Source organism: Periplaneta americana, chromosome 16 (genome assembly GCF_040183065.1).
Source record: "Periplaneta americana isolate PAMFEO1 chromosome 16, P.americana_PAMFEO1_priV1, whole genome shotgun sequence".
NCBI classification, from domain to species: Eukaryota; Metazoa; Arthropoda; class Insecta; order Blattodea; family Blattidae; genus Periplaneta; species Periplaneta americana.
Genome location: NC_091132.1, coordinates 135,836,709 through 135,856,877, shown reverse-complemented (window position 1 = coordinate 135,856,877; position 20,169 = coordinate 135,836,709). Strand labels below are relative to the sequence as shown.

Below are 20,169 nucleotides of genomic sequence, written 5' to 3'. Positions count from 1 at the left end.
TAATAGCTTCATTAGATGGATGTTTTACTATGAGCCTTGGTCTCAATGATTATCACTCGATTTTATGGTGAAATCATTATATTAAGAACGTGTGTATTGCACTGGGTTATCTGTGTTAGCATCAAGATGAAACAATGTTGTGGAACTGGATTTTATTATGAATTGTGGCTGACCTAGTTGCGATGCATCCTGTCGACTGTTGCATCGTAACTAGGTCTGCCAAAATTCATAATAAAACCCAGTTCCACAACATTGTTTCATCTTGATGCTAACACAGATAACCCAGTGCAGCACACACATTCTTAATATAATGATTTCACCATAAAAACGAGTGATGTATCATTGAGACCAAGGCTCACAGTAAAACATCCATCTAATGAAGCTATTATGAAGTTTAAAGAGGAATCAAATGGTTTTTATCATGTTTGCAATTTTATAATGTTATAATTTAAACATAAGACCAACAGTTCAGCCACAATTTTATTACATATTAAATTTTATACCTGTATTTTATATTTTAGATTGTTATTCATCGTAAGTCAATCATAAATAGTTGTTTCATTTTATTATTATATAAAGGTTGTGTTTAATCAGTTTGTACATATTCCACAACAAAGACTTAAAAATGTACAAGATATTGTATGCAAATTGCCTGATGATGCCTGAAGGGTGAAAACGTTTGCTTTAACTTTCATAATACACAATGATCATTTACATATGTAAATGTCATTGATTTTAAACTTGTGATATGTCAATTAGACTGAACCTCAAATAAAACAAGATTATGTTATATTGACCACCCTTCCCATCTCCATATTTGGGTTAGGGTTTTCAGTGGTGACGCAGCCATAGACAAATTACACAACATCCTTGTCAACACACATCCTTGCCAAAGTCTGTTATCAATCCCACCTAAAAATCACATTCTTTTTTGACAGACTTTATTAGTATTCCAACAGCTTCAAATATCGTATTTCCTTCTCGTGTTTAGAAAAGCAGCAAATTCCCATTAAGACTTCGAATATATATAAAAAAACTGACAGGAAACTTAATTAACGTTATATTATAGGTGCCATTTTAATGTACTGCGAAGTTCAATGTTTGGACTTCACAAATAAGAACAGAAAATCCATGTCATTGATAGAAGACGAAATAGGAACTGAAATAACAAACAAACAAGGAATACTGAGCACACGGACGAAATATGTAGAAGAGTTATATGAGACTAGGAATCGTCCAGATAAGTTAGCTATAAAAGACAAAGCAACCGTACCAGAAGAGGAAATAGTGTATTATGCAACGAGTCTATAATGGTAGTAATTAAGACGCGAGTATGTTTATGAAATGAGCGCAAGCGAGTTTCATAATTTTCATACGAGCATCTTAATTACCATTATAGTCAAGTTTCATACGACTTTTTGTCTCGACCATAAGTTAATAAGTTATTAGTCACATTGAGTGCTTTTGCCGAAATTTCCGGCGGTGTAAGTTGCAGCTCGTTATCACTAGTGTCCGCCATTTTTACTTTGTCTAATCTTGCGCTAGTTGTCTTTCGATTACATATCCGAGAATAATCGATATTTGCTATTTCAGATTGTTACAATGGTATTTTCTGATTGGTGGAACACCTGAACTTTAATGAATAGGTGTACTTTAATGAGGTCCGTTAAAGGGCTGCTACCAGGTGTATAATTACTACATTTCGGCGTGGTCGAGCATAAAAGGATTTTATATTTTAAGAGAAGAAGGTGAACTAGCACTTAGGGAAATGAAGAATGGGAAAGTAACAGGAGTTGATGGAATCCCCATTGAGTTAGTAAAATGCTTGGGTGAAGATAAGAAGGAAATTCTATCATTATGCAACGAAATATATGAGAAAGGCAAATAACCTGAAGATTGTAAGGAGACAGTGTTGCTGCCAATACCTAAGAAAAATAATGCCAAGAAATGTAAGGAGTTCAGGACTATCAGCCTGATATCGTACTTGGCGAAGATTCGACATTTATATTCTAAGATGGAAGAACAGTACGTTGGAAAAAGAGCAATTTGGCTTCAGGAAAGGTAAAGTTTTAAAGTTGTTTTATTTAACGACGCTCGCAACTGCAGAGGTTATATCAGCGTCGCCAGATGTGCCTGAATTTTGTCCCGCAGGAGTTCTTTTACATGCCAGTAAATCTACTGACATGAGCCTGTCGCATTTAAGCACACTTAAATGCCACCGACCTGGCCCGGGATCGAACCCGCAACCTTGGGCATAGAAGGCCAGCGCTATACCAACTCGCCAACCAGGTCGACGGAAAGGTAAAGGTACAAGGGATGCAATTGGACTACTACAAACAAATGGTGAAAGATACCTAGAGAAGAATAAAGAAGTGTATATAGTATTTGTGGACTTAAGAAAGGCGTTTGGCAGTGGATTGTAATAAACTGATGGACATCTGAAGAAAATAGATGTGGATTGGAAAGACAAGAGGCTGTTCAGTAACCTTTATATGAAACAATGAGTCAAAGTCAGGATAGGAGAAAAAAATGTCAAAAGGAAGTGAAATAGGGAGAAGAGTACGACAAGGATGCCCTTTATCATCTACCCTGTTCAACATCTACTTGGAGGATTTGGTGAAGAACTGCTTTCAGAACATGGGAGGGGTGAAAGTAAGAGGAAGAATAATAAAGTACATGAGGAGTGTCGTTTCAAAATGTGTTAAGTCCCCCCTCCATCGAAATTTAGTTTGATGCGATTTTGCACTTATAAGCATGTCTTCTATCATATATCATAACAAAATTTATCATTTCGTATTATATTCTGTGTTTTTTTGTATGTGCTTTCTGATGCATCGGATCAAATCGTGTTATGTTCGCGAAACTGATCGGTTCAAATCGTATTAAATTCCTAACCGTTTTTCTTTCGTTGGTTGACCTGAACAAAATGCTGCATTTTTTCCTTAGTTGTCACCGATGTGTACGATGTAATAAATAATGGTTGCTTACTACTTTTGTGCAAAATGGATGGTTATTCAATAGTTGGAGAAAAATCAAAGAAGATCAGGAAAAGGCTGAGAACAAAAACAAAAAATAATCGCGAAATGGAAAGAAGATAAATACATCTGCTGTGTTACTACTATAAACTGAATTAAATATCTCATTCCGAGATAACATTATCTTCTAAACTACATGCATTTCCATATACACACAATGGTGAAAACTGAAGCTTTCTACAACTAATCGTTTCCAATTCACTGTGCATCATTCCCACAAAGTTCCCTACATTCTATACATGGAACGAGACTCAGTCTGGAAGAGGGGCAAATGAAGTGGCATCAGGAGGAATGTCATTTCTCGAAGCACTCAGCTTTGAGCAGGATGTTACTTGCATAAGACTTTTCTTGACAGATGCAGCGGGTAGAACAAAAACATGCACATAGTACACGTCCTTCCTTTCTGGCTTCAAAGCAAGGCACCCCCACATATTTCCGAAGTTGTAATGCATTTTCCAGTGTGGACCCATTCGGAGTCATAGAGAAAATGTTGCACAAGAAAGCTGAGTCCATACCTGTGGAATAACGGCCAGGTGGGGACAAGTTACCTGGTTGAGGTTTTTTCAGGGATTTTCCCTCAACCCAATATGAGCAAATGCTGGATAACTTTCGTTGCTGGACCCCGGACTCTTTTCTTTTCATCGGCATTATCACCTTCATCTCATTCAGATGCTAAATAACCTAAGATGTTGACAAAACGTCGTAAAATAACCTAGTAAAATAAATAAGTAAGAAAGCCAAGATAATTACCCCTAATGAATACAGGGTTTTTTATGAAATAGTGGGTTCCGTTAAAACTCTAGGAGAAAATTGGACAATTCGAGATTATAAATCTCTAGCTTCACAGTACAAAAAGGTGGACGCAATCAAGGATATGAAAATGGTTACGTTAAAAAGGATCTATAAAAATAGAAAATCAGAAGTTGCTTTGAAAATGGAACCCACATTTAGATATGATGATCCTTTCAAAGTAGGCACTCGTATTATAAAACAAGGAGTAAGAAGAATAACAGTGCTACAAATCTTACTGATACTAAGAAGAACGATGTGGATTCTTTGCTGAAAGTGAGATTTGAAGATAGTTGGGAAGAATAGTTGGGTTCTATGTTTCTGCCTCAGCAATGACACAGGATCTTCTACTGAAAATAACGAACATGGTGAACATCTTCATGAAGAATCAGGTTTTGAAAGACTTTGAAAGACTGTATTTTCATAATTATATTACTTATATTATTCATTTTAGACTAAAGGGTAGTCAAAAAAACAATGTAGCTTCAATTTTATTAGTGCCCTAGAATAATTTATGATAGGCTTATTTCGTTGATAATAAATACGGAACACAGAATATTTAATCTCTAATAACCATTTCTGTTACTTTGTAACAAATAATAAATGACATCTCTGTGGAAAAGATAAATAAATGAAACAGTATTGTGTAAGAAACAAAAGGTGTTGGATCAAAACGTATTAAATTCTTTGCGTTGTTTCAAAACGTATTAAGTAACAAATTAAAAGTCAAATTGCTCCGAATTGTGATAGGAAACACACGATGGCAGTTCATTTTTATACATATTCAAAACACTTTAGGAGAAAAACGTTTTTATTGTTTCCTGTAAAATTAGAATTCGGGAACATAACACGTTTTGAAACGATGCTCCTCACGTAAGATTTGCTGATGATATGGCGTTGTTAGCAGAAGAGGAGATGATACTAAGGAATATGCTACTGGAGCTAAATGACAGCTGTGAGAAGTATGGGATGAAGATAAATGCAAACAAGACGAAGACCAAGGTCATAAGAAGAAAAAGAAGAAGGTAAACTTGCGAATTCTAAATGAGGTGGTAGAACAAGTGGACAACTTCAAATACTTGGGATGTACTACAAGCAGTAACATGAGCTGCTGCCAGGAAGTCAAAAAAAGGACAGCAATGGCCAAGGATGCTTTTAATAGGAAAAGGAGCATCTTCTGTGGACCTCTGGAAACAGAACTAAGGAAGAGACTAGTGAAGTGCTTGATGTGGATTGTGGCATTGTATGGAACAGAAACATGGACATTACTACAAAGTGAAGAAAAGTGAATAGAAGCATTTGAAATGTGGATATGGAGAAAAATGGAGTGTGTGAAGAAAGAATGATGCTGAAACTGATTAGAAAGAGAAAAAGGAATTGGTTAGGTCACTGGCTCAGAAGAAACTGCCTACTGAAGGATGTGCTGGAAACAATAGTGAACAGGAGAAGAGTTCAGGGCAGAAGAAGATATCAAATGATAGACGACATTAAGATGTATGGATCATATGCGGAGACTATGAGAAATGAAGGCAGAAAATAGGAAAGATTGGAGAATGCTGGGTTTGCAGTGAAAGATCTGCTCTTGGGCAGAACACTTATGTATTTTTTTAGTTCGTTATTTAACGACGCTGTATCAACTACTAGGTTATTTAGTATCGATGAGATTGGTGATAGCGAGATGATGCCAAGGATTCGCCACAGATTACCTGGCATTCACCTTACAGTTGGGGAAAACCTCGGAAAAAACCCAACCAGGTAATCAGCCCAAGAGGGGATCGAACCCGCGCCCAAACGCAACTTCAGACAAGCAGGCAAGCGCCTTAACCGACTGAGCCATGCCAGTAGCTGTGTATGTATGTATTATAGGTGCCATACAGAGGGTCTTTGACCTGCAGCCAATAGGAAGGGCTTCAGACATCTGCATTTGTTTATATGCAGAGTTTTCTTGTATGGAATAAAGATTATATACAGTGGAATCCTGCTAATCCAAACTAATTGGGGCCATGACTTGTTTGATTAGAACATTTTCGAATTAATCTAAATCATTACTGAAAAATAGCAGCACTGATGCATGGATTGTAGACCTGACTGGGAAATTAGATTATTGCCCATGCACACACATGTGTCTGTGTCCAGCTCACTCCAGTTCACCCACTAATGGGCCACGATTAATATCAAATACAACAGTTTCACATTTATATTATGTACAGTCACGGAAGAAAAATCTGGCCGATGAGCAGCAAAACTCATAATGCTACTTATGCCGGTTTTGTTGTGATTATCACAGTACACAGTGTCTAAGAGGGATACTGTTTACTTCCCCTCGAAGTTCCTGGGCTAGGAAGGAGAGGCTTTCGGACTGTTTCTGTTCAGAGTGTCTAATAGGGACACTATTGACTTCCCCTCGTAGCTCTTACGCTACGAGAGACTGACTTTCGGAATGGTTTTGTTTAAAGTCTACAATATACTGTATTTGTATAATTGCAACGTTTGTTGCATAGAAAGTTGTTTTGCCATTGGTTTTGCCATTGCGGATATGAAGAATGTTGTTAATGTAATTTTCATCCCCTCTGTTCGTCTGTCTTCACTCTACAGGCATACTACGTTTATGATTTATGATCACTGTACAGCCTACTTCGTGTTTTTTCTAGAGTCCTAGACACGTGACCTTGTCCATCTTTACCAACAGAATTTGTCTATAAATAGCCACATCCACTTCGAAAATCATCATTAGTATTTCAGTTCGATAGCTATGGACGCCAAAGCCAAAGTAATTGCACTGATCGAGGAAGGCGGATTTAGCGCGGCGAAAGCTGGAGAACGCCATGGAGTTGCGACTAGAACAGCATCCAGGTGGTGAGCGCAGTATCAAGAGCGAAGATACGTAACTCGTAAACCTTGTAGCGGAAGACCCAAAGCATCAACACCACAACAAGATCTTATGTTAATAGAACGTTCGAGGCACTTTCCATTTCACATTTCTAAAATGCTTATTGCCGACACGGGATTTCCTGCTTCCAACAGAACGGCTCGTAGAAGCCTCAATAGTGCCAATATTGTGCCAAGAAGAGTGGCGGTAAAGTTCTGACTGAAGACCATCAAATTGATCGTGTCGCATTTTGCCACATGCATTACAACTATCCATGGCAAGAGGTCATCTTTTCGGATGAGAAAGTGTTTATGAACCACAGCACAGGGCCAGTGCAAGTATATCGACCGAAACAATCCAAGAGATTTGAACCTGAATATGTGGTCCAGAGGCAACGCATTGGTCTTTTGTCCATGTCGGTGTAGGCATGGATTTCTGGTTATGGTGGCAGCGCTATGGAGGATTCATGGGCATATGAATGGGCATCAGTACACCAATATACTGGAAAATGTGATGCTACCTAGTGTGCGTTTCAGCCCGAAAACAAAATAAAATTCCAACACGACTTTTCTTCCGTACACACATGTGTTGCCGTGCAGCGGTGGTTCAACATTCACAGGGATGGTGTCATAGAGGTTCCATGGGTGCCAAAAAGTCCTGACTTAAATCCCATAGAAAATGTGGGGCGGAAGTGCAATGTGGTGTTAATGAACAACTACAGGGTCGGCGTCCTAGGAATACAGACGAATTGTGGGAACTCGTTTCAGATGCTTGGGATGATGTTGCATTGTCAGATAGATATTTCCACAACCTTGTTAATTCTGTAAGTAGAAGAATGGATGCAGTGATCAATGCCAATGGTTTCTGGACAGATTATTAAGTCCAGAAGGAAACTATTGTCCACACCTGTGGAGTAACGGTCAGCGCCTCTGGCCGCGAAACCAGGTGGCCCGGGTTCGAATCCCGGTCGGGGCAAGTTACCTGGTTGAGGTTTTTTCCGGGGTTTTCCCTCAACCCAATACGAGCAAATGCTGGGTAACTTTCGGTGCTGGACCCCGGACTCATTTCACCGGCATTATCACCTTCATATCATTCAGACGCTAAATAACCTAGATGTTGATTCAGTGTCGTAAAATAACCCAATAAAATAAAAAAAGGAAACTATTATATATAACTAGAGCTACATAGGAAGAAGAACATTTTAATTTGTGATAAAAAGAACATTCAATATTAATTATTTTACTTCAGGAATGGGCAGGGCATGTAGCACATATGGGCGAATCCAGAAATGCATATAGAGTGTTAGTTGGGAGGCCAGAGGGAAAAAGACCTTTAGGGAGGCCGAGACGTAGATGGGAAGATAATATTAAAATGGATTTGAGGGAGGTGGGATATGATGATAGAGACTGGATTAATCTTGCTCAGGATAGGGACCAGTGGCGGGCTTATGTGAGGGCGGCAATGAACCTCCGGGTTCCTTAAAAGCCAGTAAGTACTTCAGGAATGTATATTTTCCCTTATTTTCAGAACTAAAGTAAATACTGCGGTAGGTTTAAAAAGAGAATAAATAAGTTATAGTAAACCGTATGATTTAATGTTTACTTATACCATTTGTATTGGATTACCTCAATCAATTTATATTTATTCTACTTTATCTGACTGTTCACTTCTATATCGTCTTAGAACGAAGTTCCTATGTATTGTATCTTTCTCAATTTTGTTTACTCTTCGTCATATTGGCAGTCTGTTTTGCCAGGAAGATATTAAAATAAGAACAAACCATAAATAAACGTAGTATGTCTATAGCAGCTGTGCCCGATACTAAAGTTTCAAACTTAAAATTAAAAAAAAATATTTGAACAGACCTGTATTATTAATTAATATAAATTACAGTAATCACTAATTAGCAAGACATTTATGTAAATAATTTATTATTTGACGATGTCTGTGGCCCTCCAATAATATTTTTTTTATATTGGCCCGCAGTATACATAAGGTTGAGCACCCCTGGTCTATAGACTAAAGAGAGACGAACAGAAGAGATGATAATGAAATCAGTAACATTCCTTATACCCACAATGGTAAAAACAATGAAATAACAAATTTCTGTAAAATATAATATAACATAAATATTTATTTGTTATTCAGTCTAAATGACTTATCAGTGTTTTAAAGAAGATCAATCAAATTTATAAAATATATATTCATTGAAGTTGAGGTTAAAATAATACTAACGTTTTGCGCCTATTGGCATCTTCAGGGACTTGAGCCAACAATATCATGTGATACATTAATTTACAGTAAAAGGCATGGCTGTTGAATATATACATTAATCAATCTTAAAACTAACATATTAAAATCATTTGTGCAAATTAAATGATAAACTATAGTTGAGTTAATTATTGCTTTGATATGTGTGATAGTTGAATTAATTATCCTCACCTCTACTTTAATTTACGACAATAATTAAAACAACTATAGGACACAAAGATTAAATTGTAGATTTAGAATGGATTCAAATTAAATGAAATATTACCTTGTAATAAAAATCGATTACTTCTATAATGTCTTATTAATGTATACATTTGGTCGCATATGTTTACCAATTACTGGTTTGTGCTGTTGTTATTGATGTAATTATACATATTACAATAATAGAATCTTATGGTTCTCATTGATTCCAATATTAAACTTCATATGGAGCGGACGTCGAAATAATTTCAGATGGTTGAAATGTAGAAAGCAGGTATGACTTTCAACAGGAAGTTGAGCTGTTCATGATGCAATTCCTTCTATAATATATACGTATCGTAAATAACTAATATGTTGTTGCTGTTTTCTAATACCAGGCGTTTGACAATCAAGTCATTTGACCTCTTGCACTCCAAAATTTTTCAAATATATTATCATGACCAGCCACTGAAGCACAGACTTTGAGGTGTTCCGAATCCATTTCTTGGTTTGAGTTGCACAATGGACAGTTAGGGGACTGATATATTCCAATTCTATGCAGGTGTTTGGCCAAACAATCATGGCCTGTTGCCAATCTAAATGCAGCTACAGACGATTTTCGTGGTAAATTGAAAATTAACTGTGGATTTTGATGCAGAGAGTTCCGTTTTTTCCCTTCAGATTGTGTTATCAAATTTTGTTTGTTGAAGTCTAAGTATGTAGATTTAATAAATCTTTTCACAGAGTAATATGTAGATTTAGTAACAGGTCTGTAAGTAGCAGTGCTGCCCTTCTTTGTTAAAGCATCCGCATTCTCGTTTCCCAGGATTCCACAGTGGGATGGTATTCATTGGAATACAATTCTTTTATTGAGTGATATTAATTGAGAGAGCATTTTAGTTATTTCTGCTGTTTGAGATGAAGGTGTATGTTTAGAGACTATTGATAGAATAGCTGCTTTGGAGTCTGACAATATAACTGCATTTTTAAATTTACCGATGTGGCTTAGAAGATTCCTGAGACTTTCACTTATTGCAATGATTTCTCCATCAAAACTTGTTGTTCCATACCCAAGAGATCTATAAAGTGAGAAGAGACAGCACGTAACACCTGCACCGGTACCTTGTTCTCTGGAGATCAAGGATCCGTCAGTGTATAAATGAAGCCAGTAAGTAACTAATATAAAATATTGCTCAAATGCCTAAAGATGCTAATAGGCGAAAACGTTAGCATTATTTTAACCTTTAACTTCAATGAATATTTATATTTATAAATTTTATTGATCTTTTTTTAAAACACTGATAAGTCATTTAGACTGAATAACAAATAAATATTTACATTATATTATATTGTATACGGACTTATCTGAAAATGACTACTACAATGCTTACTAAGAAAATTTTTGTAGGCCTATATCGACAAGAATACAAGAGTTTCAACCTTATGGAATGTGAACAGAAACAGTCCGAAAGCCTCTCCTTCCGAGACCAGCAACATCAGGGGAAGTAAACAGTATCCCTCTTAGATACTCTGTACTGTGATAATTACAGCAAAACCGGCGTAAGTAACATTACGAGTTTTTCTGCTCATCGGCCAGATTTTTCTTCCGTGACTGTACCTATCTGAATAATGCGTCTATCTGGTTACCTAGTAGATGACGTCTTTTTAATTGTAATGTTCATTTTTTTTCAAGTAGGGAACATTGTGGCACAATAACACAGCTTTAATAAGGAAGTTTTAGAACAAATGAAGTTCTTCAACATAGCAAACAAATTTCGGGCCGTGAGTAAGCAAACAAAAATTCCGCAAATGAGTGGATGCCAGCTGATAGTGAAGTGTACACAGATGATGAAATCATATCCTTGACCCAGAAAGAATCTGAAGGTGGCTCCGAAGAAAGTAATAGGGTGAATGTCAATTTTTTTTTTTTTACTAATGATAGGTACTTAACTTTTCGTTATTCACCCATATGAAGCCAGTAGTGTAGATGTAAACCAATTTACCAACAGAGTTGTTGCCCAGGGTGCGCCACAGGAGGCTGGTCTACATTACACCCGCAATGAGATGAGATGATAGGAGATTTGTTCTGATGCCACAGGGGAACCGGAGCTCCCACAGAAAACCCCTGTGTTACTTAAATGGGCTTGCCCAACACAAGTTAAAAATCGGGGGTACACCAGAGATTGTACCCGAGTCCACAGGATTATAAGTTCAGGTCAGTAGAAAAAGTTTCTTGTTCAGATAGCATAATTATTTTAAGCAGAGGGAAATATAGCAATACTAGTGGCTTGTGCAGCAAATGCTGCAAATTAAGTTCATTAGAAGTTCAATTTTTTTTCAGATTTATTTTCAACGAAAAATACCAGACATTTTGAAAGTTACTTGCTTCCGTAGTAATGAAACATATTCTCTCTGAATGGTTTTTTTATGCCAAATACTTTTTCTTGAACCTATCCACCTTCAGTTTTTGAGTTTCAACTCGAAAACGCAAGTAACAATGTCAGGACATCAGTGGGTGTTTCATGTGGGAGAAAAGCAATAGCTATTTCAGGTCATTGTGGATTGTAGGTGAAAGTTAAAAAATGTCAGGTTTGCTATGCTTTCGAACAATAGACATAGCATCTTGGTATAGTTGCTGCAAGTAGAGCTTGAAATGTTAGAGGGTAAAATCATTTTATCAACAGTAATCTCACTAGAGGTTTTGATTTATCTAGAGAAAATCAAAACTCGAGTGGGATTTAATTGACTATTACACGATTAGAAGAAAGTATATAAAGATTAGAAGTAACAAAGTACTCCAATACAATAAAATATTAATTGGCTTATGAAAATACAACTGTCTTCAAATGTATCAACTATCGAACCTGACGATGTCATATCCAGGCCTTGTACACTGGTTTCTGACAAATAAGTATTATTATTATTATTATTATTATTATTATTATTATTGTACCATCTCAACATTACGCTAGATGGCAGTAGTGTTTTATGATTATGTTTTCTTGTTACCGGTATCAGTTGTGCCAACTATGGAATCATCATTGAACTCTGTGGACTGTTACTAGTCAAGAAGGCATTGTTGATTCAGTTTCATTTGTATTAAAATGCAACATTCCACTTCAATTATCCGAATCCCAGTAATCAACGTTACTTGACAGATGATTTTCAATAAATCTTAATATTAAACAATCTCTGATACGTGACTATCCATAATATCATATAGCAGAAGCTATAACATAACCTAACTAATATACTGTACACAAGTGTTAGAAAAGTTTTAATTAATGACGATGACATAAAAAATAAACATGAATAATTTTAAAAGGAATAATTATTGAATGTACAATTTTCAAATTTCAATGTGATTGGTGGTTCAATTGATGTTATATTGGACGTGTGCGTAATAGAAGTGAACTCGTTGATTTAGGCCTACATGGTGTATTCAACTTATTCAGGATTTCCGAATGAATAATTTTAAAAGGAATAATTATTGAATGTACAATTTTCAAATTTGAATGTGGTTGGTGGTTCAATTGATGTTATATTGGACGTGTGCGTAATAGAAGTGGAACTCGTTGATTTAGGCCTACATGGTGTATTCAACTTATTCAGGATTTCCGAATGGTGCTCTTCATTTATTTGTAAATCGGATTTCAGAAGATGCATAGGTATGATCAGTGATTTTTATTAATTCTTGTTCTAGAATGCCAATGCGAGTCATATTTGAAACTGCTGTGCATCGACTGGAGTGATTTGTAATTTTATATATATATATATATATATATATATATATATTTTTTGACATCCAGACCAGCGCAGTTTCAAATGTTGGCAAACAAAGAAACAAATGCTAGGGACGTGATAAAATTAAACAAATGCTAGGGATGCGATAAAATTAAACAAATGCTAGGGACCCGATAAAATTGTGCGATAAGCAGCCATGATTGGTTGAAATATGTCCTTTTGTACCGTTTTATTGGTCAAAAGTAGTATGATGTAGTAAGAGTGTAATAGTCCTGCTAAGAGATCTTGCTGAAATGATCGGGAGACTTACATAATTTTGTAGGCTTCTTATTTTATCAGTAAGTAATACCTTTTGGTCTTTCGTTAGGAATTTTAATTTTTGCGCTCTTCCTCAAGCCAATACTGAAGAAAATGACACATGTAAATATCTACACCACACCGCCATTAAGTATATCAAAAAGACCCAACCCCACTTATATATAGCTGCCACTCAGTAAATTATAGAAATGAAGATCTAATTTAAGATATTCTCCACATGTACTTGCATAACCCCAAAACGTTTCACTTTCATATCATCAATAGAGCATTAATATGTATAATTAATGAAAAATAGTCACATCTTGGCACTAACTATAACAATATTTCATTTCTAATGGTAACAATATCATCAAACCACTTTAAGTTTTGTAGATTTTAATATCCAATACACAGTTGTACTCAGAAAATTACACACTGCAGAATCAGACCTGTAAATTATTTTTAATAAGTCTTGAAGTTTTTAATAAACAATTGAATTTGAGCTCTAAATATGTCAGCAATTCTGCAGGCCATGGCCTTCGTGTAATAGCCTATTGTTTATTGTAGTGTGTGTTTTGTTTCTTACTGAAATGCAATTGGTTCTCAAAACTGACGAAAGATGGACTTCGGAAAATAGGAAAATTATGTAGGAAAACTAACACTTCACTGAAACTTACTATTTTTCTGAAAATCCTTGGGTGCAAAGCTTCAAAATGACGGGTTATTAATTAAAATCCATTCAGCCATTTTCCAGTAATTTTCATTACCAGTTCAAATTATATATATAGATAGTCACAAAATTGAAATATGTGTGTTTTTGGTCCTATTATATCGATAGTTTGTTTCTTTCCCATACCAAAGTTCCTCTCTTAGACCTTGAATAGGTGATCATTCAAATGTCTCATGGTAAGACGTGCAGCATTGCATGAGAATGACTCATACCACTGTTTCTGGGACGAGCGATTTATATTCTAAGCACATTTTCGTGCGGTTCTGAGCATTCGAGGTCACGCACATCCCTTGTAAGTGACAAGGAATGTGCAAAAACTTCGCAGTATATGCTAATCCCTGCTCCTTTTTCTACATAAATTAAAACTTTTCAATAACTAGATATACATGTATAGAGAATTCACTATTATCATTACAACTACCTTAAAATTTGTTAAAATATTAATCTAGAAAATAAAGAACTGAATACCAAATTATGAAAATTTATCCACCTTACCTGTGCTTTATAATAATTCAAGTCTATCACTTTATTTTGCTCGTAACTATTTCCGCAAATGGTTCGCTGCTGTTCCAACATCATTAAATATTTCCTTCTCTGTGAAACTGAACGCCACCAAGACTAGAAACAATAATTAAATAACAATATTAATACATGAAGGCTGATGATGATGATGATGATGATGATGATGATGATAATAATAATAATAATAATAATAACAATAACAATAATAATAAACCATCCTTTAGGAAAAAGATCTTTGGCTTGCCTGCTGAAGCCTGAAACAATGGAGTGAAACTGTAACAGACCACTAGGCCTAATATATGATGGTAATAATAATGACATAGATTATTACGTAAATAAATATTTTATTTACACTGCAATAGAAACCCACAATTGAATTTTAAGTTTTGGACATAATGATCTGAGCAAATATTTTACATTTTATTTTACGTATCCATGGTGGACCTTGTAACCCCTATCAGACATGTCTCCTGGGTGGCACATGGACGATTCCACCAGTTATGGTAGGGTAGTCTGAACAGCTATGATAATAAGTACCCGTGGATCAACAATATTCCCAGTGTCTGGAGGCATTATATTGGACCACCCACTCTCCAGAGGACACAAATGTGGAGAGCCCAAGCCTGGAGTAACAAGGCTGAAGACTTAGACAGCAAGACAGGAGCGGAAGCGGAAAAAGCAGCTTTTCATATAGGAATAATATGTATCATAGCTGAATGATTATGTCTAAAAACAAGCAATCTTGTCACCCCAAATTCTGCCAGGGATTGGTACCTCCTTCAGAATTAATCTCATACTCAAATTTTTCACAGAAGACAGCTGGAAGACTCAATGGACAACAACTAAAGCATGCTAAAGACAAACATTAGAAATAGTCAATAGATTACAAGTTGCAACCTGAAACATCAGAGGATTAGGAATGAAAGAGATGGATTTAGAAAAAATATTTAAAGAGAAGCAAATAACTAGGGTCATTTCCTAAGTCATGGTAACTATTTTTTTCCAGACCGCAATCCACATTTTTCGATATGCAGCAATGACATTGAGACGTATGGTACTTAGCCTATTAATGCCACTAGATGGTGTAGATATTCAAGGACGAAAGAGGAAGGAATGCGCGAAAGTTAGTTGGTTTTCAACCGTTGTCAAGTATGGGTGTCAGTCGGCTAGAACAACAAGCATATAGGTACGTAAAAATAGCAGTGCTTCAAAACGCGAGAAAATGTCACGCACAACTCGTAGAAGGTACAGAAACGTCCCCAGTTGTTGAGCAATGCTATCATCCTTCATGATAATGCAACAGTCCATACAGCAGACATTGTTAAGACCCGTTTACGGTGCTGGAGATGAGAAGTACTAGATCATCCCTCCTACTCGCTCGATCTGTTACCATACTATTTCGATTTGATACCGAAATTGAAAGCTCCATTGCATGGGAGATGCTTCCCTACACAAGAAGACATTGCTAACACAGTGTGACGCGAGATTACCAGACTGTACAATGGAGCACTCTTCACCTTCCTCATCGTTGGCAGTGAACGGTTGATTGCCTTGGTGATTACTTCGAAGGTTCTTAATGTGTTAATGTGCGTGCAGGTTATTGTGCTCAACATTATTATGGTAGATGAATTTGTTTATTTTTACTCTTTTCCATTGTCTACAATACTTCCTGAGTAACCATTGTAAGAGACATTATTGGTAAAGTATATTTTGGAAAACGTACTATATGATTTTCACGTGTTAAATTTTTGTTACCTAGTTAACATGTTTCGACCTGCTTTCGGCTATCATCAGAACTGGTTGTTGCTGATCTTGGCGCCTCTTGTTTTGTTTCCTGTGGGGATATGTTTGTGTAGGTATTGCAGAGTCAAAGAGTGTGTGTTCTGAAATTGAGTTGTGTGTGGAGAATTTCATTTGGATGTATTTTTGTGTGTTTGTATATTTCGTACAAAACAAGAGGCACCAAGACCAGCAACAACCAGTTCTGATGATGGCCGAAACGTATTAACTAGGTAACAAAAATTTAACATGTGAAAGTCTTATAATACGTTTTCCAAAGTGATATAGTGTTAAAAGTTGTGTAATCAAGATGTATAAAGTATATTGTGTATTTTCATATGTATATTATGAATGTTTGTATAACAAAACATTTGCCTGCAAAAAAAATAGTTGCCATGACATAGTAAGTGACCCTCGTATGTTGCCATAATAACCGGAAAGAAGGGGAGGAACTTAAAGGGACGACAAAAGACCTAAACCAGTGATTCTCAACTGGGGGGACCAAGAATGATGCAGAATCAAGTATCTATTATTGGATTAAAAAAAAAATCTAATGACATAGATTATTTACATTTTTATACAATTTTCCCATTAGGTCTCTAGCTTCCCAATAGTTATCACTTTCACAGGTGGATTTCAGGGACAGACATTTTCGTAGGTGTTCTCTGTTCATTTCTTCTAATAAGTCACACAGAGGGCAGTAAGGTTCAGGTCGAAATCCAATCTGGCAGAGCTCTTTTCAGATGAATTTTAATGCTATTATAAGATACTTCTTTCTGGGTTATCAGCTGTACAATTGTCTCTTTTTCTGCCAATTCATCAGCCTTTTCATTTCCAATGATTCGACAATGTTCTGGTATCAATTGCAGTTAAAATCTATTAGCTGAATTAGACACAATAGATAATAATCATTACAATATTATAATAATTTACCTGGATTTTAACTATATCACTGGTATGTTGGTAGAAGAATTCCAGTCGATCACCAAATTTCCTTCTTAGCAAATAACCCCTGCATCGTGCTTGAAGACCAATCAACCATTTTTCTAATGGCTTATGCTGCAAAATAAAAACATAGTATGAAACAACATATAATTTTATGAAACACACATTTTAAAAACTATGCACAATATATTCAAGTGAGCATGCACACACATAACCTACAAAGTTATACATAGGAGAAGTTTGAAGTTGTGAGATTCTTACTAAAGTCAGTAATAGTGTTGGTTTTCAATCCAGAAGAGAATAAGGATATAATATACAAAACAACTGGTCCATAAAATAAATGTTGATGCTGAGGAATATGAGAAATAAGTCGCAGTATAATGAACAACTTTATGTTGCTATAGCTTGACTTGGCTTGTCGAGGGCCGGATCCAGGATGGATCTTGGGCTCACTTTGGCTCATTGTGCACCCTATACATGCAATGATTGTCTAAGATCAATGCCTGGGTTACATTCATGAGTTCGATGCTGACAGGTAAACTTTCTGTACAGAATTTTATTTAAACCAATTCTTTAACTATAAAATTACATTATTCTTACGCATTTTAACAGAACAATAATTGTTAGACATCACATCAATTATAGCAACTCGATTCTTTAGACTTCAATTTTGCACCTTATGATCAGTCTTGCACACATTACAAAACATTTAAAAAAAATTCCTTCATCCACTTAGATACACTTGGCCGCAAGCTTATGATCTGCTCTCCTCACTCTACATAGCTGCACAGGACTATCTTCGATTTCCATAGTGATATGCATGATGCGTGCAAGTAGCTCCTCACAGGTTTGCATTTTCATTCAGTAAACAATATTCTTCATCCATCCACACACGCAATAATTTAATGAGGAGAGATCTAGGAGACCAGGAGTGAAAACCACTCTGTCCTATTCATCTTTCAGAGAAATGCACATGTAAGTGTTTTACCACTGTGCAGTTGAAGTATGGAGGTGCGCCATTGTGCTGGAACATGATATGGCATCTTGCTGCTGAAGGAACATCATCAGTTCTCGTAAAAATTTCAGATAAAGTGCATCATCCAAGCAGCCCAGAAAAATGAATGGCCCAATCAGCTGATCATGTAGAACCCCACACCACATACTGATGCTCAACCATGTAATGTTCAGCATTATGTTCATTGTGAATTGCAACACTTGGAACCGAACCTGTTTCTCACAAAGTGCTGAAAGTCTTTTGAACTGTTTTACGATTCGAAATCCTGCAGATAGGATACTGTCTGTGACATTTAACTAAAGTAGTAGTAGAATTATAGCTCGCGCAAGAAACGATTACCGAAAACCAATGGTGGAGAGGTGCAAGCCGATGGAAGTACTGTCTCTTCCAAGAAGATGAACAAATGAGGACATCGCTGTGGAAATAAAGAACGTAGCAAGAGTAAAATTCGAAGCTAATTAAACGCACAACATATGTTTATGAATGAAATAATAATACCGTGCGATACAAGACACGTATTCACATGCAATGGAACAAAATAAAGTCGTAATGTAACTATCACAACGCTAGACTGATTCTATCGATGTCATTTCTCTTCCGACTGTACTCTCGAATATCATTCAAGTTATCTCGTGACCTTTCCTCTCGCCCGGTCTTCCTTACCGCAGTGTTTGACTCGCATTCCTTCCGTCGGTAATCCGTACTTGCAAGACCTATACCAGAGACCTGCATCAGAGCGAGCGCGGGATATCGTTATCAGTCCAGGAAGGCACTGACGGAATGAATAGCGATCATCTACGAATATTTCCGATAAATCACGAAGTAAAGAAACACACCGAGTGATCGGGTCTGAGGACGAGCGCTCGGTGTTCATGAGTGCTCTTCCGGTAGCAGTAAGCAGTAGGTGAATTGTAGGCTTGTCTAATCAGTACGTTACATCAAAACGAATGTTGATGATGATTCAATAGTATCGACGTCGATCTCAAGCAGATGCTCGGACACCGTCTCTGTTGATGGTAAAAGATTACAAGACACGATGTCGAAAGTATATAGCAAAAATAAAATTAAATTAGCAGAGTCAGAGTATTGGAAAAAAGGGAAAGCAGTTACTAGCTCTGCTTGGACTAAATTCAGAGAAGTAAGGGATAAGAATACCTTAAAGTACATAGGATTGTCCACACCAGGTGGCCCGGGTTCGAATCCTGGTCGGGGCAAGTTACCTGGTTGACGTTTTTTCCGGGGTTTTCCCTCAACCCAATACGAGCAAATGCTGGGTAACTTTCGGTGCTGGACCCCGGACTCATTTCACCGGCATTATCACCTTCATTTCATTCAGACGCTAAATAACCTAAGCATCGTAAAATAACCTACTAAAATAAAAAATAAAAATATTCCCAAGTTAGTATGAGTAAAGTTCATACTACGTCCGAGATGAAACAAAATATATCGCTACTAATTTATTATTTGCATTTCATACATCGATAGACATTTTTAGTTATCACGTATTAAATTGTAATTTGTCTGTTTTATATACGTTTTATAGTAATATAACCAAACATTTCATTGGCATTTACAGTAATTATCACGATTAATTGTTAAACTAAGTAGGAATGAAATATATTTATACAGAAAATCATTTCAGGCTATTTCAATCTAAACAAAGAAAAATGTGTAATTAATTAAATTTCCACTAAATATATATAATTGTTGAGAACAATCGAATGATTTCTATAATGATTATTCCATTGTAGGATGAAATCATTCGAATGCATGAATGAATTGTTCAATAAAATTGCAGTATGTTGATTACTCATTCTATACGTAGGTCTATAGTCTGAGAGCAGCGCTCTTTTTTCTTATCGCCATGTAGGTCAGGTGTTTAATTTAATGAAGATCAGGGTCAGATTCTGGGGCTGTTAGAAGAGTCAGTATGCAACTCCCACACAGAACATTCAAAGCTTATCATTCTGTTGTTGCATCATATGATTCTGAA

The 20,169-nt window shown here is 36.2% G+C and overlaps 1 protein-coding gene and 1 long non-coding RNA gene across 4 annotated transcripts in view; one reads left to right on the top strand and one right to left on the bottom strand.

Annotated features, from left to right (window-relative positions):
• The window catches only part of LOC138691246 (ras GTPase-activating-like protein IQGAP1), a 207,117-nt gene that overhangs the window by 90,397 nt on the left and 96,551 nt on the right, over positions 1-20,169 (bottom strand). For all 3 annotated transcript variants that reach the window (XM_069813067.1, XM_069813068.1, XM_069813069.1), the window contains 2 exons: positions 17,150-17,275; positions 14,411-14,533 (listed from right to left, as the gene is read on the bottom strand). In XM_069813067.1, the coding sequence (XP_069669168.1) occupies positions 14,411-14,533; positions 17,150-17,275 (249 nt within the window). The remainder of the gene's footprint in view (positions 1-14,410; positions 14,534-17,149; positions 17,276-20,169) is intronic.
• The window catches only part of LOC138691253 (uncharacterized), a 56,397-nt gene that overhangs the window by 20,055 nt on the left and 16,173 nt on the right, over positions 1-20,169 (top strand). The window lies entirely within an intron of this gene.